This window comes from Thamnophis elegans, chromosome 2 (genome assembly GCF_009769535.1).
Source record: "Thamnophis elegans isolate rThaEle1 chromosome 2, rThaEle1.pri, whole genome shotgun sequence".
NCBI lineage: Eukaryota > Metazoa > Chordata > Lepidosauria > Squamata > Colubridae > Thamnophis > Thamnophis elegans.
In genome coordinates, this window is record NC_045542.1 from 148,592,278 (window position 1) to 148,611,041 (window position 18,764).

Here is an 18,764-nt window from a genome sequence, read left to right on the forward strand (position 1 = left end):
TTTTTGTTCTTCATCATGCCCATCTTTGAATTCCCTTAACATCTCCAATTTTCTTGGAAAATCTCTAGTCTTTCCCATACTATTGTTTCCTCTATTTCTTTGCAATATTTGTTCTTTATATCATCATTTCCTTTGATCACCAGGCATAGCCACATCCTTTGGCTCAGCCACTTTATTCTTTGACAATGCAGGAAGTGAGTTGCTGGAGGTTGCTTAGGTTGCTTAAAAGCTGATGAGTCATTGTTCTGTGCGGAACCGTCCCCAGATCAAAGACCCAGGCTGAAGTTGGGACTCAAAACTCAAGGCAAATGTGGACAGAGGTAGTGCTGCCTTCAAATTCAAGGCCCTTGTTAAGGAAAGGAACTATTGTGGTTAATTTCAATTGTTGTGTAACTAAGCCTTCATGCAGGCAGCTTTCTGTAATATGCAATGAATCTCCCCATGCTCCACTAATGATCAATCCAAGGCTAGCCTACAGGTAGTCTTTCACTTATGACCACCATTGAGCCCAACATTTATGTTGCTGAGTGAGAAATTTGTTAAGTGACTTTTGCCCCATTTTACAACTTTTCTTCTCATGTTTGTTGACTGAATCACCACAGCTGTTAAATTAGTAACACCATGGTTAACTGAATCTGGTTTCCCCATTTTCTTTGCTTGTCAGAAGGTCGCAAAAGGGGATCACAGGACCCTGAGACACTGCAACCGTCATAAATATGAATCAGTTGTCAAGCATCTGAATATAAAGCTCGTGACCATGGAGATGCTGCAACGTGTGAAAAATGGCCATGTCACCTTTTTCAAAGTTTGAACTGTCACTAAATGAACTGTTGTAAATTGAGGACTACCTGTATACCTAATTAAAGTTTCTTCCATTTTTGAGGTAGGAAACATACCCTGAACTCACCTCCTTCACAGGATAAAACTGCAAACAAATCTTCCACCCCCCCACCCCCCGGGAACTAAACCGCAGCTCTGCAAATGTACTTCTCCCTTTTCAAAAATGTTATGAGCAATTCTTCAGCATTTCCTCTTTCCTTTTTTAAAAGTTATTTTTATTTACATTTCTATTGCATCATTAATCTTACAGCGTGTGTCATCTGGGTACATCTTTGTATTTGTGGTTGGAAGATTTGTTATTTAAGTTACATCATTTTAAATCTATTTTTATTTTACCTTTTTCATTTACATTTCAATTGCCTTTTAATTCAACTCCTCCCCTATAATTCTACGTTCTTTTCCAGATTATTCAGTTTTCTGTTTCTTTTTGTTTATATTCATTTTCTATCCAGTGATAAAAGCATTCCCATATCTTATAATACTCTGATTCTTCCTTCTCTTTAATTGCCAATGTTAACCTGTTCATTTCTGCTCAGTTTAATTACCTCTCCCTCTGAGGGAATTTTTTTTCATTTTCCAATTTTGTGCAAATACCATTCTAGCTGCAAGTATTATATGAATAATTAAATATACATTTTCTTTACTATATTTCTCTAGTAAAATAGCCATCAAAAACAGTTGCGGCTTTATATTAATATGCTGCTGTATCACCCTTTCCAGCCACATGCAAATTTTTACCCAATATATATTTGCCTCTGCACATGTCCACCACATATGATAATATGATCTCAGCAGCTGGGGGCACTTCCAACACTTGGCTGATTTAACTTCAAACATTTTTGCCAATCTTTCGGGTGACATATGCCATCTATAAAACATTTTATACAAATTCTCTTTATATGCTGTTGCCATTGTTAACTTATAATTCCTTTCCCATATTTGCTGCCACTTCTCAAGTTCTATTGTATATCCAAAAAAATTGGCCAATACTATCATTGTTTCTTTTATTTCTTCTTCTTCTAACTTAACACAAAGTAAATAATTATATAATTTTTAATCATTTGCTCTTCTGTTCCTGTATTTCATCCAATTCTGTCAACTCCAAATAAAAACCACAAAGCTTTGATCTTTTTCATATCTCAACTGTCTTTGCAACTTTGTATACCAAACCATATCTATCCCTGGTTCTTCTAACTGTTGTTTCCTTTTTAATTCTCCCTTTTCTGATAAAATGTCTTTATTTCTAATGATATTTTCCATCTTAATAAAGTTTGGATAGCATATCCTCTTTCCTAAAAATCCTCCATGACTCTTGCGGTCTGACTCTGTGGATGGCACCTGACTAAAGATTTGTAGCTTAAGTTTCCAGTATGGATAATAGGGACACGTAGGGAAAAGGTCCTTCTCTTTCACAGAGTAGACCTCTTTACTGAATTTCATCTTGGGTACTGTAAAGGAGGAGACAGAGGAAAGGTGGAGAAGGGGAAAGAGAGGAAGAAGAGGAAGAGGGAGAAGGAGAAGATGGCAATGGGGTGCAGGAGTAGGGGAGGGGAGGGTGGGGAGGAGGAAGTAGAAGGAGAAAGAAGAGAGGAAGAAAAGGAGAAGAGGAGACAGAAGCAGCAGCAGCAATTTCTTTTAGAAATATGAAATAAGTCAAATGTCCTCCAGAAACACCACATTTCAAGTATCCTTATGGGTGGAGAAGCCCAGCATCTGAAGTGCTTTAGGTTGTGAAAAACTGTGCTGGAACATGTGTTGGATATCCTTTGATACTATAAATTGCAGCAAAAATCCAAAAGCAATCAAACAAGAAAATAAATACGAGGTGAAGGAAAGGACTGGGCCAGACATAAATCCACTAGTTGGAAGCTGGGCCGCTAAAGTTGGGCGTTTCTATGTCAAGCAGTCATGTATAAAAGAAGAGAGCCCTGAAATTGCTAGAAAAATTTTTTTTCCAGCCTGCATGAACAAAAAGGTATGGTGTAACAGCAACTGTGGACTTCCATAATTCCCAGTGTAAGACAATTTATAGTCAAGGACGCATGTGCTAAAAGGCTTTCTTGGCCCAACGCACAGAGGTCTACTGGACATTCCTTTAGGATAATTGAGAGATAATCTCATAGAATCACAGATTAAAAACACTCCTAGCAATGCATGGTGTCCTTCTGGGTAGGGGTTGAGCACCTGACTTAAGGTCGAATGGAATAGAATAACACCACCTTTGCCCATGTTTAGGGAATAAATTGTGATTTCAGACCCAGTAGAATCACACCATCTTCAGAAACCATACGGTGTCGTTCAAGTTTACCTAACTTTTGAGCCTAAACCAAGTTCTCAAATTAAGTTGTTGTTGTTAGTTGCAAAGTCGTGTCTGACCCATCGCAACCCCATGGACAACGTTCCTCCAGGCCTTCCTGTCCTCTACCATCCTCTGGAGTCCATTTAAGCTCATGCCCACTGCTTCGGTGACTCCATCCAGCCACCTCATTATCTGTCGTCCCCTTCTTCTTTTGCCTTCAGTCTTTCCCAGCATTAGGCTCTTCTCCAGTGAGTCCTTCCTTCTCATTAGGTGGCCAAAGTACTTGAGTTTCATCTTCAGGCTCTGGCCTTCTAAAGAGCAGTCAGAGTTGATCTCCTCTAGGACTGACTAGTTTGATGGCTTTGCAGTCCAAGGGACTCGCAGGAGTCTTCTCCAGCACCATAGTTCAAAGGCCTCCATTCTTTGGTGCTCAGCCTTTCTTATGGTCCAATCTTCACAGCCATACATTTCAACTGGGAAAACGATAGCCTTGACTATACACACTTTGGTTGGCAGGGTGATGTCTATGCTTTTTAGTATGCTGTCTAGACTTGCCCTATCTTTCTTCCCCAGGAGCAAGCGTCTTTTACTTTCTAGGCTGCAGTCCCCATCTGCGGTTAAATTAAGTATGGCATTAGTTTGGGATTTCCACTGGCATTAGTTTGGTATTTGCTCTTTTACTAGCCAAGTTCAAAAACATTGGAGAGCTCCTAGCAGCCTGGCACTCTTCCCTTCCCCATCACCACAGGACTTCTCGGCCCCTTAATTGGATTAGCTGAGCTGCTCCATTCATGAAACAGTTGTGTGCTGCTCAGGCCTCTGCCTCTAGCAAGCCTGGTCACTTTTGCAGCCAATTATGGCTGCAAAAGAAGCCAGAGGCCAAGCAACATAACCCACATGCCTCACGCCCTCCTTACCTAATGGTGACAGTCACTGCAGGCATTTCTGTCCATGGAACAGGAAAGGAAGGCATGGAAATTCACACACCTGGGACATCGGAAGAAGCCCTCTGAGGAGATGCCCTGCCAAAGTGCAGGAAATCTCCCCACCCCCCTTGCAGATCCTCCTTTCAAATAGGAGTTTCAGACAAATGCTGCCTTCAGCCATCTCTCATCCTGGTGAAACTCGTCTCTGAAAGGACGATCTGCAAGTAAGTGTGGGTGTTTGTGTGTGCGCCCGTTTGTGTGGAGATTTCCTGCACTTCAGCAGGAAATCTTGCAGGGCTTCTTCAGATGTCCCAGGTGTTTGGATTTCCATGCCTATGGGAAGTTGCTTCTCACCTACATATTCAAGCTAAGAGGTCGGAATGGGGCGTTTTTTGTGAACAATGGGGAGGGGGATTTTCATGCCTCTCACCCAGTTCTGAAGCTCAGCACAGACTGATAACAGGATAAGAGGTGAAATCCCCTCATTTTCAAGCGGTTTGCAAAAAAGCCCCATTTCAAGCCTTCAGCATATTCCAGGATTGCAACATTGAAGGCTCAGAATGGACCGTTTTTTTGCAAACGGGGAGGATTTTCCTTCCTCTCACCCTGTTCTGAAGCTTAGCACCGACTCAGAACAGAATAAGGAGCAAAATCCCCCCTCCTTTTCCTGGCAATCTCAGTGCAGACGTACATCCCCCAAATGCTCTATCCGAATCCTTCAGCTTTAGCTTTGCAACCCGTGTGTCTGTGCAGAGTTGCCAAGCAAAGGACTGTGTGTGTGTATGTGTGAGAGAGAGAGGGAGAGGGAGAGGGAGAGGGAGAGAGATCCAACATCCGAAAATTACCATATACCAGGATGGAGGCGGTGTGCTCTCTCTGCCTCTCTCACACACAGAAGTTTGATATTTCACTCTCTCTCCCTTCCTTCCTTCCACTGTGAGGGTTTGCATGGAGGAGTAGATCACTTCCTGCAGGGTTGGCCTCTGCATCTGCTTCTGAAGCAAACATAAAAGAGTTTTGCTCTTTTTCTCCAGGGCTTTTGAACACCCCCCCCCCTCTTTTCTGCCATAAAATTCTGGGCTCTGGCAGAATTCCCCTCACAGTTCCCAGGGAAGGAGAGGAGGGCAAGTGAGGAATGGGAACAAACGGAAAGGATGCCTGGACTCTGATTTGTGCTTTGATTTGTTTGCATGCTGTGTCTCATCACAAGGCCTCATAGAGAAGCAGTTCTGCCAGGAGGGCGAGCCCCCCCCCCCCAGGCCAAAGCAGCAGAGTCAGTTGTTCAGCAGCTAGCCAGCAGCAAGGCCAGCAAGCAGGGCAGGCAAAGGCCAGGGTGCAAGGAGAACTTGGGTCATTGCAGCTGAAGGCAAGCAGGTGGTGGGGCAGGTGGGCTTGCTGCCTCCTTCACCTCCCCGACCTCCCTTTATTTCGGGGGTCAAAAGAAAATAAGACCCTGCCTTTGCCTCAAAGGGCAAAGCTGCATGTAAGACTATGACGACTCACAGCGGCCAGGTGGGGGTGGTTGGGTAGGCAATAGCAATAGCAGTAGACTTATATACCGCTTCATAGGGCTTTCAGCCCTCTCTAAGCGGTTTACAGAGAGTCAGCATATTGCCCCCAACAATCTGGGTCCTCATTTTACCCACCTCGGAAGGATGGAAGGCTGAGTCAACCCTGAGCCGGTGAGATTTGAACTGCTGAACTGCTGATCTAGCAGTAGCCTGCAGTGCTGCATTTAACCACTGCGCCACCTTGGCATAGCCTGGTTGCCGCAGTGAGATGGGCATGGATGGGTAGACATGGATGGGTAGGCAGAGCCACCTCAAAGCCACTCACTGGGCGCAGCTGACTCTGGACAGCTGGGTTGGGACAGAACAATTTGACTTGGGGACAATTTGGTGCCCCACAAACTCCTCACCTCCCCAAATTGCTGGCAGCCAAGTGTGTGCCTATGCATACACATGGTAAATCCGGATTTGGGGACTTTTATCCACAGAGGAAGGAGAGGGCCTTCTCCACAAGCCCAGGCGTGATTGGCAGTTTGCAAGCTCAGATGTGGACAAGTCTCCCATGATAGTTGGTGGGTGTGTGCGCCCGTGCGTGCATGTGCACAGCATGCCCAAGGAGACATTCCTCTCCCAATCTCAGACATTGTTGGCGTTTCCCTGTCTGGTGCCCCCTTCCAGCAAAGCAGGAGGCAGAGGACAAGGGAGGCACGGAGGAGAAAGCGTGCAGGAAGCAATTTCTTCGGAGTCCAACGTCTGCCTTGACAGATCTCTGGAGAGTAAGAGGAGGATCTGCATGAGGGAGGCTGGCCCTTCTCCAAAGGGAATTCCCGTTTCCAATCCTGTTGGAGCAGCCTTCCCTCATGCAGTTCCCGCGCCATCCCGTCCTCCTCTCCAGAAATCTGTCAAGGCAGAAGTTGGACTCTGACGAAACGGCTTCCTGCAAACTTTCCCCTTAGCGCTTGCTTCCACAGGTAACAGCTTCATCTGCCTCCTCCTGTGAGCAGCAGAATGCCCATCCCAGCCCTTGAGTTCCTCGGGCCAGCGCGGGGTGCGGGGGGTGCGGGGCGGGGCGGGGCGGGGCGAGCGACGGCGCGCGCGGAGAGGCCATCAGTGAGTTGATCAGCTTCTGCAGCGCGCGGTCTCTGTGTGTCCGAGCGGCGAGGTTCTGGAGTTGGGCGAGGTCTGAGCGGCCGGCTTCTGTGTGTGTGGAGCGGCGAGGAGCACGGGTTCTGGAGTTGGGTGAGGGTCAGGTAAACGGCGAGGTGCCCGGCTTCAGGCGCGCGCGGGGAGGGGGGCGAGCGGTGAGATGACCAGCTTCTGCCGCGCGCGGGGTGTGTGTGTGTGAAGCGGCAAGGAGCGCGTCTTCTGGAATTGGGCAAGGTCGGAGCGGCCGGCTTCTGCGGGGGAGGGGCAGCCAGGTAAGCGGCGAGGCGCCGGGCTTCTGGAATGGTGCGTGTGTTGCGTTAAGTGCATCTGGCTTCCTCGTTGACTTCGCTTGTCATAAATTCAGACTTTGGATAGTGCCCGTGGGGGTTTTCTGGCCAAGGAAACTGGAGTGGGTTGCCATTTCCTAATCCAGGGGACTGTTTCGTCAGAACTCTCGGGTGGCCCCGAAAAGTGCCTAGAAGCAACTTAGAATAAGAGCCGAGGTGGCGCAGTGGTTAAATGCAGCACTGCAGGCTACTTCAGCTGACTGCAGTTCTGCAGTTCGGCTGTTCAAATCTCACCGGCTCAGGGTTGACTCAGCCTTCCATCCTTCCGAGGTGGGTAAAATGAGGACCCGGATTGTTGGGGGCGATATGCTGACTCTGTAAACCACTTTGAGAGGGCTGAAAGCCCTATGAAGCGGTATATAAGTCTAACTGCTATTGCTATAAAGAATGAAGGACAGTTTCCTGACAGTTAGAACAATTAATCAATGGAACAAAACCTCCAAAAATGGCCAGTGCTCCATCTCTGGAAGTTTGGCCCGGAAGCCAAGCCAGCACTTTAGAGCTCGGCTGCCATTCAGCGAAACATTCAGCCCTGCCGGCACTCTAAAGCCTTCCGGGCCGGCCGGCCATTCAGCGCTCGCACGCCCACCGTACGGCACCGGGGAGGAGAGGAACTGCGTGGGTCCCGCTGCTGATGGTATGGGTGAAGGTTGGCCGGCTGGAGGTGGGGATGGCTGCTGCCGAGGCCTCCAGCCTTACAATCCTGGGCGGGGAAGGCGAAGGTTCGCTCCGGAGCTGCGGAAGACCGTTGCACCGGGAGGCCTCCGCCCCGGGGATCCCCCGCTCCCCCCATTCGGATTACCCCCGAACCCAAAGGAGCCTGGGCGCAGGGGTGCAGGCCAGGGAAGACGGGGTTTGGGGGCGCGGAGGAGGAAGGGGCGATCTCCCCCTCCGTTCATCTGTCCCGCTGCAGAGCTCCTCCCGGGGGAGGGGGAGGCGGCGAATGCGCTGATCCCCGTTTGCAAGACCAGCCCTCCACCTTCTTGTCCCGTTAGGAAGGGGTGGTGGGACACAAGAAGGGGGCAAGCTGGCCTCCCCACTTAAATTTCCCCTATTCCCCCTCTCCCAATATAGGTGCAGAGAAAGAGCCAGGCTTCAGAAAGGAAAGGATATTTTTAATAATTTTCTTTGTCCGAATATGATTTCCCATTGAGGAAAAGGGGAGTTTTAATTCCCCACCAGTAAAAAAAAATGTTTAGTCTTTGAAGGGCCCTTGTGTGACATCTTCCTCTGTGTGTGTGTGTGTGTGAGAGAGAGAGAGACCTCAGTGCCTCACCAGCCATAAACCTCACCGCACATCACTGGTGTGTGTGTATCTCTCTCCTCCAGTGGTGGGTTTCAAAAATTTTTGGAACCTCTTCTGTAGGTTGCATATATATAATTTTATTTCTGTAGGTGTGGCCTGCTTTCCAGGTCCACTGGTGGAACCTCTTCTAACCGGTTTGGGAGATTTGACAACCGGTTCTACCGAATAGGTGCGAACTGGTAGGAACCCACCTCTGGGTAGTGTTTCCTATCTTTGCAGGGGATTGGACTAGAAGACTTCCAAGGTCCCTTCCAACTCTGTTATTCTGTTATGTCCAGTTTACCTCATAGTTTCAATCAGCTGCACAGATCCCTTCACCACGACAAGGCAGTGATGCATGAAGGGGTCTTAGCTTTTCAAGATAGCCAACTCTGATTCTCCATTCAATTCAACCCTTTTGACAGAAAGTGGAAAACAGAATGTTGATTTTTATTCCTCTGTTAAAAAATTGCCCAATTTATTCATGGCACTAAAAACTTTGCATGACAAATTATTTTGTGCTGCACTCTTCTTAAAAGGCTGTGTCCTATATCTAAAAAGAGGTCCCTTGAAATTAGTAGCGGTTTGCCATCTTCTGTAAGCTTCTTGATCTTCCTTCTGCTGATAGCCCCGTTGTTTGTAATTCCAGGTCATACAAACCCAGGAACAATGGCAGGTGGTAATCGTGTTGAGCAGGCCCATCCTAGCAATGGATATGATCGTCCCAGCAAAGGATACAGTTGTGTAGAGATAGAAGAAACAGGTAATAATAACATCAAACTCTGGAAGCCAATCTCTCAAAATGAAGGATTGAAATGTTCAAGCTACAGAAATGTCCACACAGAGCAATCCAAATCACCATGCCCAGTTGGATTTCCAAAACGTTGTGATGAATTTTATCATATATGATTTTGTATTGGCTTTCAAAATATAAAATACAAAGAAAATATAAAAAGTAGTTGAAAAAAAATCTAAGAAGAGAGGGAGGGAAAAGAAAAGAAATATAGTATAAAGGGAGGGAAAAAAAAGAAAAAGGCACCAACTTCCAACTCTCTTGAACACAGGAAAAGATAATACAACCACAACTTTTGCTTTTACACAAAAGTATGAACAAGCCATATCTATAACAATAAGCCTAACTAGTTAACAAATTCAAAGTTTCATTTTTTTTCATTGCAAGCACAAAATCCAAAAGCAATTTCAGAATAGAAACAAGGTTAGATATATTCTCTTCTTTGGATAAAAGAATCAGTTTGACCATCTCTGCTTCTCTTTGCTGTGCAGAGTAATATGTTAGCTCATGAATCTTTATCATAATTTATATTAATAAAATCCTCTATATTATTTCATTTTTTTAACCCTAAAGGGAGAAAACATTTCTTAGTTTTGATATTTTACTAACTTTAAAAAGTACTCAAGTATTACATATAAAGGAGAAAAAAAGATGACCCTTCATTTTAAACCCAAAACCCAATACATTACAACTTTCATTCAATTATATACGTGTATCATACCAATTAACTCCAATTATCTCACTGAATTTGAATTTATCAGCATAAATAAAGGGAGACTAGTATAGATATATTTCAAGCTATTTGCTCTCATCAGCTAGCCATACCCTTACTGGGAATCGAACCTGGGCTGTATTACATAGAGAGAAAAGGGAAGCAGTAATTTTGATTATATGATCCTGTATATGTCTGTGTCGGTGTGCAGTGGCTGTAATAGTTAAAGATTGTAAGTGAAGGATTACCTGTGTAGTCTCAGTTTACACTCCTTTACATAAAGAGTTGGCAGAACCTAAAGGGATAACATTGCAGAAAAGGGCTATGCATTACTAATTAAAAAATGGCTTGGTCACAATTTTCACACACTGGTCAAAGAGTGAAAGTGTTGGAATACCTCTTCATTTGTAGCGCTAGCAAAAGCTTCAGCCATTTTAGTGGATATTAGTTATATTAGTACCGTGTTTCCATGAAAATAAGACAGGGTCTTATTTTCTTTTGAGTCCCCAAATAAACACTTGGGCTTATTTTTGTGTGTGTGTGTCTTATTTCCCCCCTTGTATGTGAGGCGCATTCTTCTGCTTGCTTGTGGTGTGCTAGCACCGCCGCTGCAAAGCAGGGGTGGATGGAGCACTGGCTTACCTGAGGACCCCCACCGCCAGGCTACCCATGCTCCGACACCTGTCTCATCTCGCCTTGCAGCTGCGGCACCATCATGCCACTCAGCCTCCTGCTCCATGCAACCATGAGCAATTAGAAGAAATGGGCTGGTGGCCAAGTGGGCTCCTACTGGTCATGGTTCTTGGTGCTGCTGCTGCAAGGCAGGTATCACAGCGTGGATGGCCTGGCTATGAGGTCCTGAGGTAAGCTGATGTGGAATGCTTGGGGTGGCTCCACCACCATCCCACCTCACCTTGTTCCTACAGCACCACGAGCAACCAGACAGAATGGGCGGCCGGGCAACTGTACAGGCTCCTAAGTAGGGATTATTTTGGGGTGGCTGGGTGTAGGGCTTATATTAGGTGCAGACATAGAAAGTATGCCAGGGCTTATTTTCTGGATAGGTCTTATTTTCAGGGCAACGGGTAGAAACTACTTCTCCCAGTTTTCCTTTAAACATTGACAGGTGACATGCATAGTAATTAATAGTAATAATATATGTTATGCTTTTTATCTCTAAGGGTCTAAGAAGAGGATTTTAGGAGAAAAGACAAGCTGAATAGAGGAGACAGCATATGAGTCACTGAAGCGAATGAAAAAGAAATAAGTGTTGACGTATAGCTGTGTCTCTGCTATAGTTTTTTTCTGCTGAACTTATAACTTGGGAAAGGAATCTGAATCTAATTTTTTATGTCATTTAGACACATGCTTTTTTTGTGTTGTGCATCGATTGATGTTTGTGGGTGTTGCTAAATGGAAAGCTTTTCAATCACTCATTCTACCCTTTACATTCTCTATTAGGCTCTCATCCTTCTTAGCTTTTGAAGACCGGCCAAGATCAACAGATTCTCAAATGAATTCAATCCTTTTAACAGAATGTAGATAATGGAATGTTGATTTTCTCTCCTTCTCTAATAAAAAGTTGCCCAATTTATTAACTGCCATAAAAAAAACGTTTGCATGACAAATTATTTTCTGCTGTACACTTTTTAAAAGGCTTTGTCATATCTAAAAATTAGCAGTAATTTTCCATCTTGTGTAAGCATCTTGGCTTTCCTTCTTGTGACAGCCACATTTCTAATTCCAATTTCTAATACAATTTTAGAAATGCAGAATATAAATGAGGAACAAAAGCAGCAGCACACTTCTCCCAATGGAAATGCAGGAGGACACGAGGAAAAACCAGGTAGTAATAACAATATCGAGATGTGGAAGCCATTCACCCAAATGAGGGATTGAATTCTCCAAGCTATCTCTACGGAGCAATACAAAACACATACTCTGTCCCCGATTGAATTTTGAAGAACTGCTGAATGTTAATCTTTCACAAGACAGAGAGCAGGCATTCAGAGTCTGTTGCAGGGGACAGCCTTAAAATAAATGCAATGAAATAAAGAAGCAAATGAGAGAGAGGGACTAGTCCTAGTAAGTGGTAACAAGTCATTGACATAAAATGTATAGTAAGTGATAGGATGAGAGAGCGGGAAGTCAGCTTTGAACATACAAGAATACAGATTTTTAGTATGGATCTGCCTGGGTGTGTTCCTTGTCCGAGATGCTGTAGAACGGAGAAGAGGAAAAATGGATTTGTTCCAGGGATTATTTGTAGTTTATCTCAAGCAATTAAATGTCTTAGGCAAATTTTACCCCACCTTTGTGAAGACTTTGTGTAGTTTCTCTGCAGTACCATCGATTTATTTATTCATTTCTTTGTTTTATCCACTCATTTATCCATCCATTCCATTTATATAGCCACTCTATTCAACCAAGTGACTCTGCGTGGCTTATGATTCTAAAATTATAGAATGATTAAAATAATTTAAAACACTAAAAACATCCAGAAAATTAACAGAAACAGCAGCCAAGATAATTAAATCAACTAACACTAAAACCAAGGAATGGGACCCTTAATGTGGTGAAATGCAATTTTTTTTACTACTGGTTCTGTGGGCGTGGCTTGGTGGGCGTGGCAGGGGAAGAATCCTGCAAAATCCCCATTCCCTCCCCTCTCTGGGGCTAGCCAGAGGAGGTATTTGCTGGTTCTCCGAACTACTCAAAATTTCCGCTGCCGGTTCTCCAGAACCTGTCAGAATCTGCCAAATTTCACCCTTGGCCCTTACCCCATTCAGAACTCCAGGTCCAGGAACCTAGCCATCTTTTTAATGCCTTGTGAAAAGCCAACAGAGTTGGGGCCATTCTAATCTCCAAGGGACAATAGCTCACAAGGCAGGGGCTACAATAGAGAAAGCCCACTTTCTAGTTCCTGCCAGTCAACACTCTTTGGCTGACAGGATCTGTCGCAGGCTCAATTCTGCTTCACCAGACCCAATTTTGTTTCATATTTCAATCTTCTTTTAACTGAACCAGATGGAATTCAGTATTGCCTGGAGAATCACCTTTATTTACAAGAAGGCCTCCAGATCCATGATGGACACCAAGGAGATACAGCAAGTCTTCTTAGAAAGGGGAGGAAAAAAGATAAGATAAAATACAATAAGATAAGATTATAAGAACTCCTAAGCAGTTTTATTTGCTCAATTAGAACACAGTAGTTCAATTTATTTTCAGCAGAATCAGACTGACATTTTGATGCAAGATTGACTTTGGAAATTAAAAGGCAAAAAACAAGAAAAGCAACTTAGAAATGTGTATACTATTTTATTTAGGGAGTTCTGCTTATCAGTATCCAGATTTATTTCTACCTTCCTTTGATGTAGCAGGTAGGGTTGATGAATTTTGTTTTTCTTCTTTTTTTGTCAGCTTCCTCTAAATACAAAATGGCAGTCATTGGAATTCTCATTTTCATTGTCATCCTCCTGATCATCATTCTTATCCTCGTGTCACACATCATGAAAAATCAAAATATGCAGGCAGTTCAAACAGGTATAAAATTTACTGCAATCTTAAGCTGTCTACAAGAATCTGAACCACTAATGGCCAAACCAAATTGGCGGTAGATAAGAGTCAAAGGTGTTCAAGGGGGTCTGGACTTAGATCTCTTGTGGGTGTGAAGGGACTCAAGGCTGATTATGTGTTTGACCCCTTCCTCGGGCTCAGCCTGGTCATCTCCTACATCTCATTTATTACCAGAGTAAAGAATACAGACCTTAAAAGCTTCTCCATGAGTTCATGAAGCTGAATGACTTCTGCAGATGGGTTAGAAGTATAGAATTGGCCTTGTCCTGCTTTTTAGTCACTGCAGTCTACTTCATCTGGTCTAGGAAAACTTCAGTTCCTTTGTGCGGAAAAAGTCTCAGTGTTTGATTGAAAGTATCAAGAATCTTATTTAGTGAGATGAATCCAGAGTGAGATAGCCAGAAGGGGAAAATACTCATTTGGCACTAGTGAGAAGAGCAGAAATAATGGTTTAAGGGGCTTAGCAGGGAAATAAATTATAAATAGAAAACATTTGAGTCTTTTCTTCGCCAGGTGACCATAATTACAAAGGCAAATCTCAAAAAACAAAATAAGAAATAACATACATTTATTTATTTAGTGATTTACTGCCAAAAGCAATAATTGTGAAAAAAATGGACCAAATGTCAAATAGGTTGACCAAATCAGTGAAAAATCTCACAAAAGAGATTCATGGCTGAGTAAGTGGATTTACATGTGTTTTCTGGGATTCAAATCCACCATGCAAATCACTGCTCAGTCCACAATCTCTATTAATCTGGGGATCATAGAATGGAAGTTGTCACAACAGCTAGAATATGGGTCTCCTTATCCTGACTGGATTTTGTTTGAAATCAGTAACAGGTTCCAATTTAGCAGGATGGTCCCATCCTACTTATAAGACTGGACAAGTTAGTTTCTATTGTTTCCACCTGTTTTTGTTCCAGGAACACCAGTGCCATTAAACTACCAAAAGGATGCCATAAAATATCTATCTCTTACATGTCCACTTGACTGGTTTGCACATCAAGGATACTGCTACAAAGTGTCAGAAGAGGAAAAAAACTGGTTTGAAAGCCAGAAGTCCTGTAATTTGCAGAATTCTTCCCTGGCCAAAATTACAGAGGAGGAAATGGTGAGTACAAGTAATCCTCGTTAGGAGCGTTCCCTTGGTGAATGTTCGAAGTTATGCGATAAGTGCCCCCTAGGGTTTGCAAACAAGTCCTAAAACTCCGAATCTTGCAGCACCATGGCAATTCACCCTTAGGAACAAACACAGAGGCTGTGCATCATCCATCCTGCGCTCTACATGGGGCAGCCCTTGAAGAGTGTTCGGAGACTCCAGCTGGTCCAGAATGCAGCCGCGCGAGCGATTGTGGGTGCACCCCAGTACACCCACGTCACACCTATCCTCCACGAGCTGCACTGGCTACCTATTGGTCTCCGGATATGCTTCAGGGTGCTAGTTATTACTTATAAAGCCCTACATGGTATTGGACCTGGGTACTTGAGAGACCGCCTTCTGCCGATTACCTCCCACAGACCCATTTGATCCCACAGATTAGGCCTCCTCCGTATTCCATCTGCCGGCCAATGTCGGCTGGTGACTACTCGGAGGAGGGCCTTCTCTGTGGCTGCTCCGGCCCTTTGGAACGAGCTCCCCATGGAGATTCGGACCCTCTCCACCCTTCGGGCCTTCCGGATGGCCGTGAAGACCTGGCTGTCCCAGCAAGCCTAGGGTTGAGTTCCCCCCCACTATTCGAATTTGCTGTGTCTGTTGTGCTTTTAAGTTGTTTGTATTGTCTGATTGTTTTTGTCTCACTTTTTGTAATTTCCCCTCCCTTGGCTTTTGTTCAGCCGCCCTGAGTCCCTTCGGGGAATAGGGCGGCCTACAAATTGAATAAACTCCAAACTCCAACTCCAAACTCCATCCTGCATGTTGTCGGCTAAAATAGGGCTTCTGAGGGGTGACCTGGTGTGGCAGGTGGTGGTGGGGGAATCAATTATGGGAAGCATGAGTGGGTCAGGAAGAGTGGGTCGTCTTAGCCAGGTGGTCTGTTCCATCAGTAAACCCCTCATGGGCTTTCCCACCCTCATGTGCACTTAACAAGCCTCACATTCGATTAGCAAAGGTGTTGGCAAAAGGAGGGAGTGATCCTGTTCAAGGTACGAGATTCACTCCCATGAATCCTTGGGTTACGAATGGAATGGACAGGCTCCATTACATTTGTAACTTGAGGACTACCTGTAATGTAACTAGTTTTGTCCAGGATAAATCAATTCCTAAAATATACATCATTCATCATTGATGGTGCATGCTTTTTTTACAATGTGAAAAAGTTAAAGGATTTTCTCCTAATATTAGTAAAAATAATGATGCCTTTCTGAACAAAAGCTTTAGGAGCTCTTAAACCTCCTCCAGGTTCCAAAGAATGCTGATTTCACAAAGCAAACTGTGTTGACAATAGAAAATTTAAAAAATCAAAAATATTGCTCTCTCTCTCTATTGTTCGTTAATAAATAAGTCAGTCATCTGCTTGTTTCATTTTTTCCTGCATAGAAACTTGGAAACATCTAATAATCATCCTCAAATGCTTAAAAATGTGAATCTCAGAGGCAGAGATAGAATGACAATTTTCTAACATGTACCATTTTTTAAAGCATACCATAAAGATGTTGGCAATAGAACACGGCTTTTGGATCGGCCTCAGGAGAGAACCGAATCAACCCTGGAAGTGGGTAGATGGAGAAAATGCAAAGTGAGTCTCTTCCTCTTTTCCTCTCAGTTGGCAAGAGCTGAAAGTAAAATGCCTCCACTGAGGCTGTGTGCAGCTCAAGACTGAGCCTAGAAAGAGCCTCCTGGCTACCAGTATTCAGATGTTGCCCTCTAAAAAGATTTGGCTCTACTAATGTAGTTAAAAATGTATTACGAGGAGTCCTCCACTTTATAGCCATTCATTTAGCGATCATTCAAAGTTACAACAGAACTGAAATTGTGTATGTGTGTGTATGAGCAAACGTCGCAGTTACAGCCATCACTGCATCCCCCTTGATCATATGGTCAAAATTTGGTCACATGGCAACCCACGTGTATTTATTATTTTTATTTATTTATTCTGATTGAGGACTGAAGATAGAAGAAGCTGCAGGACATTTTGGGAATGCCAAAGTATTGTTCTGGGGTGTTAAACTCAAGGCCCATGACCTGTTTTATGGCCTCCATGGCCTCCTGCAGCACTCTGGCGGCCAAAAACGGGCTGCGTGGAGGCCTCGCGGGGCTTCCATCTAGTCCATTTTTGGCCAGAGTGCTTCTGGAGGTCAGGGAGGGTTAAAAACAGGCCTCGTGTGGCTTCCGTGCAGCCCATTTTCGGCTGGCAGAGTGCTGGGGGAAGACTGGATTGGACTGGATTACAATTATTTGGCTTCAAAGTAAGTGCATGATCTGGAGAGAAAACAAGCAACATCCTACATTAATACTACAGTTTAATGCCAGATTTTACATACTGTAGGTCCCTTTCATCTACAATCAACAATCTATAATTGACAAGACATTTTTATTTACTATCCTGGAAATTTACCTCTGCGTTAGCTCTTGTATTACCATGTTATTTATGCTATTGTATTTTTATTATAAGTTGAATAATAAAAATACAATAGTATAAATAGCTTTTCTGCCTGGAAAAGCAATTTGTTATTAAACAATGGGGTTAAATTTAGAAATAAAAAGTTTAGTGGAGTATGAAAAATAAGTAATAAATGTTTGCCCATAGTATCTGGTAGAAGAGATAGGAAAATGATTATAGTAAAAAACTATGGAAAGAAAGAAAGGAAAAAATGCATCTTGAACCTGTGTCAAACGCCCACCACAGCCACACCCACCACCGCGCCACCAGGCCCTCCGAGGTCAAACAAAACCTGATGCGGCCCTGAATGAAATCGAGTTTGACACCCTTGGTATAGTTCATAAACAAGGGTTTCCAACTCTGCTGTCTCTCAGTTCGCTAAAAAATCATTAATTTGTTGGCTTTACTGCTCCAACTGAGCCTTGGTACCTGTTGATCATAATGCCATTTTCTTAGATGTTAGCCACCTTGAAAAAGGCCAGGCAAGGCTCAGCTAGACGAAATGTAAATTCAGGAGATTATCTCCACCCCCTAATTTCTGCTTCTATTACAGGATGGAAATCGTGGGAAATGGAGGCGATTGTGCATTTTTGGCCAGAGATCTCATAGCCATGTCAGTGAGATGCATCACTAAGCACTACTACATATGCAAAAAAAATACCCCTAAGACTGGGTCTCAACCTTCCTAATGCCGTGACCCTTTAATGAGGATCACCCTTTAAGGGTGATTGAGCGGCTAGTCTGTAGCCGCCATTACGGCCCTTCTGAACTTTTCCCCCAGTCAGTGCCTTTTAATCTACAACAGCCGTCTTTCCATCTTATTGGGCGTGCAAGGCCCCCCCGGTTTGCCCTCCTTTGTGGCTGGGGGGTGGCTTCCTTGTTTACCATCCTTACCATCTACCCTAGCTGGCTCCTCCAATTACGTTTCATCTTTATGGACTTAGCCTGCTGGACTTTTAGTTCTGCATCTCTCCCCCCCGGACTGCGTCTATTACCGTGGCTATCATCGTCCACTATTACCTCAGAAACTTTACCCTAGCCATCTTGACTATTATTCTTCCTATACTAGACCTTTAGAGAAAGAGGCCTTTTTAGCTCCCTCATATCGTGCCGGCCTTGACCGCTTTATTGTGCTGTTGCTCTATGGACTTATGTCTTTATGTACGGATTGTTCGCTTATTTTATCACCTTTTTTATATCTGTGCAATTTTTCTTTGTAAATAGTGTGGATGTGTATGATTGTAAGCGAATGATGCCACTTTTTAAAACTTGTGTAATTCCCTTTTATATTATATTGTTGTATTTTTAAATTTTTGTGGGGATGTGAATGAGTGAGTGTTTGGGTGTATAAGCGAGATTGGGATGGGAACCGGGTTCCCCCACACTGAGTGCTTCGCAGAAGTGTTGAGGGGATCTGGGCCTTTTCCAATCTCAGGATGACTGATTCGAAGGGCCTGTCGGGAAATGCGGGGGCTATGGGGGTGGGTGGAGGGACTACGGACACGGGAGTGGGCCAGAGCATTATGGTCTTAACAGGGAGGGGCAGATATGGCAGGGACTTTAGGGCTGGCCATTACCGGGGAAGGAGGGCTCGCTACATTACAGAGATCCCTCCTTCCGGCCCTATGAGTCCCACTCCAAGGCCAGATGGCATGAGTAATCAGGACCCTGGTCTCAGGCTGCTGTCGCTAAATGCCAGGTCTGTAGTTCACAAGACTCCCCTCGTCCGG

At 44.2% G+C, this 18,764-nt stretch overlaps 1 protein-coding gene across 1 annotated transcript; it reads left to right on the forward strand.

Moving 5' to 3' along the window:
• Positions 1–6,697: 6,697 nt before the first annotated feature.
• On the forward strand, positions 6,698–18,498 carry LOC116504653 (C-type lectin domain family 2 member D-like). The gene is made up of 7 exons (XM_032211818.1): positions 6,698–6,823; positions 9,001–9,114; positions 11,622–11,702; positions 13,277–13,399; positions 14,359–14,546; positions 16,073–16,170; positions 17,588–18,498. The coding sequence occupies exons 2-7, from the start codon at positions 9,021–9,023 to the stop codon at positions 17,721–17,723; spliced, it is 720 nt and encodes a 239-aa protein (XP_032067709.1). The 5' UTR covers positions 6,698–6,823; positions 9,001–9,020; the 3' UTR covers positions 17,724–18,498.
• Positions 18,499–18,764: the final 266 nt, after the last annotated feature.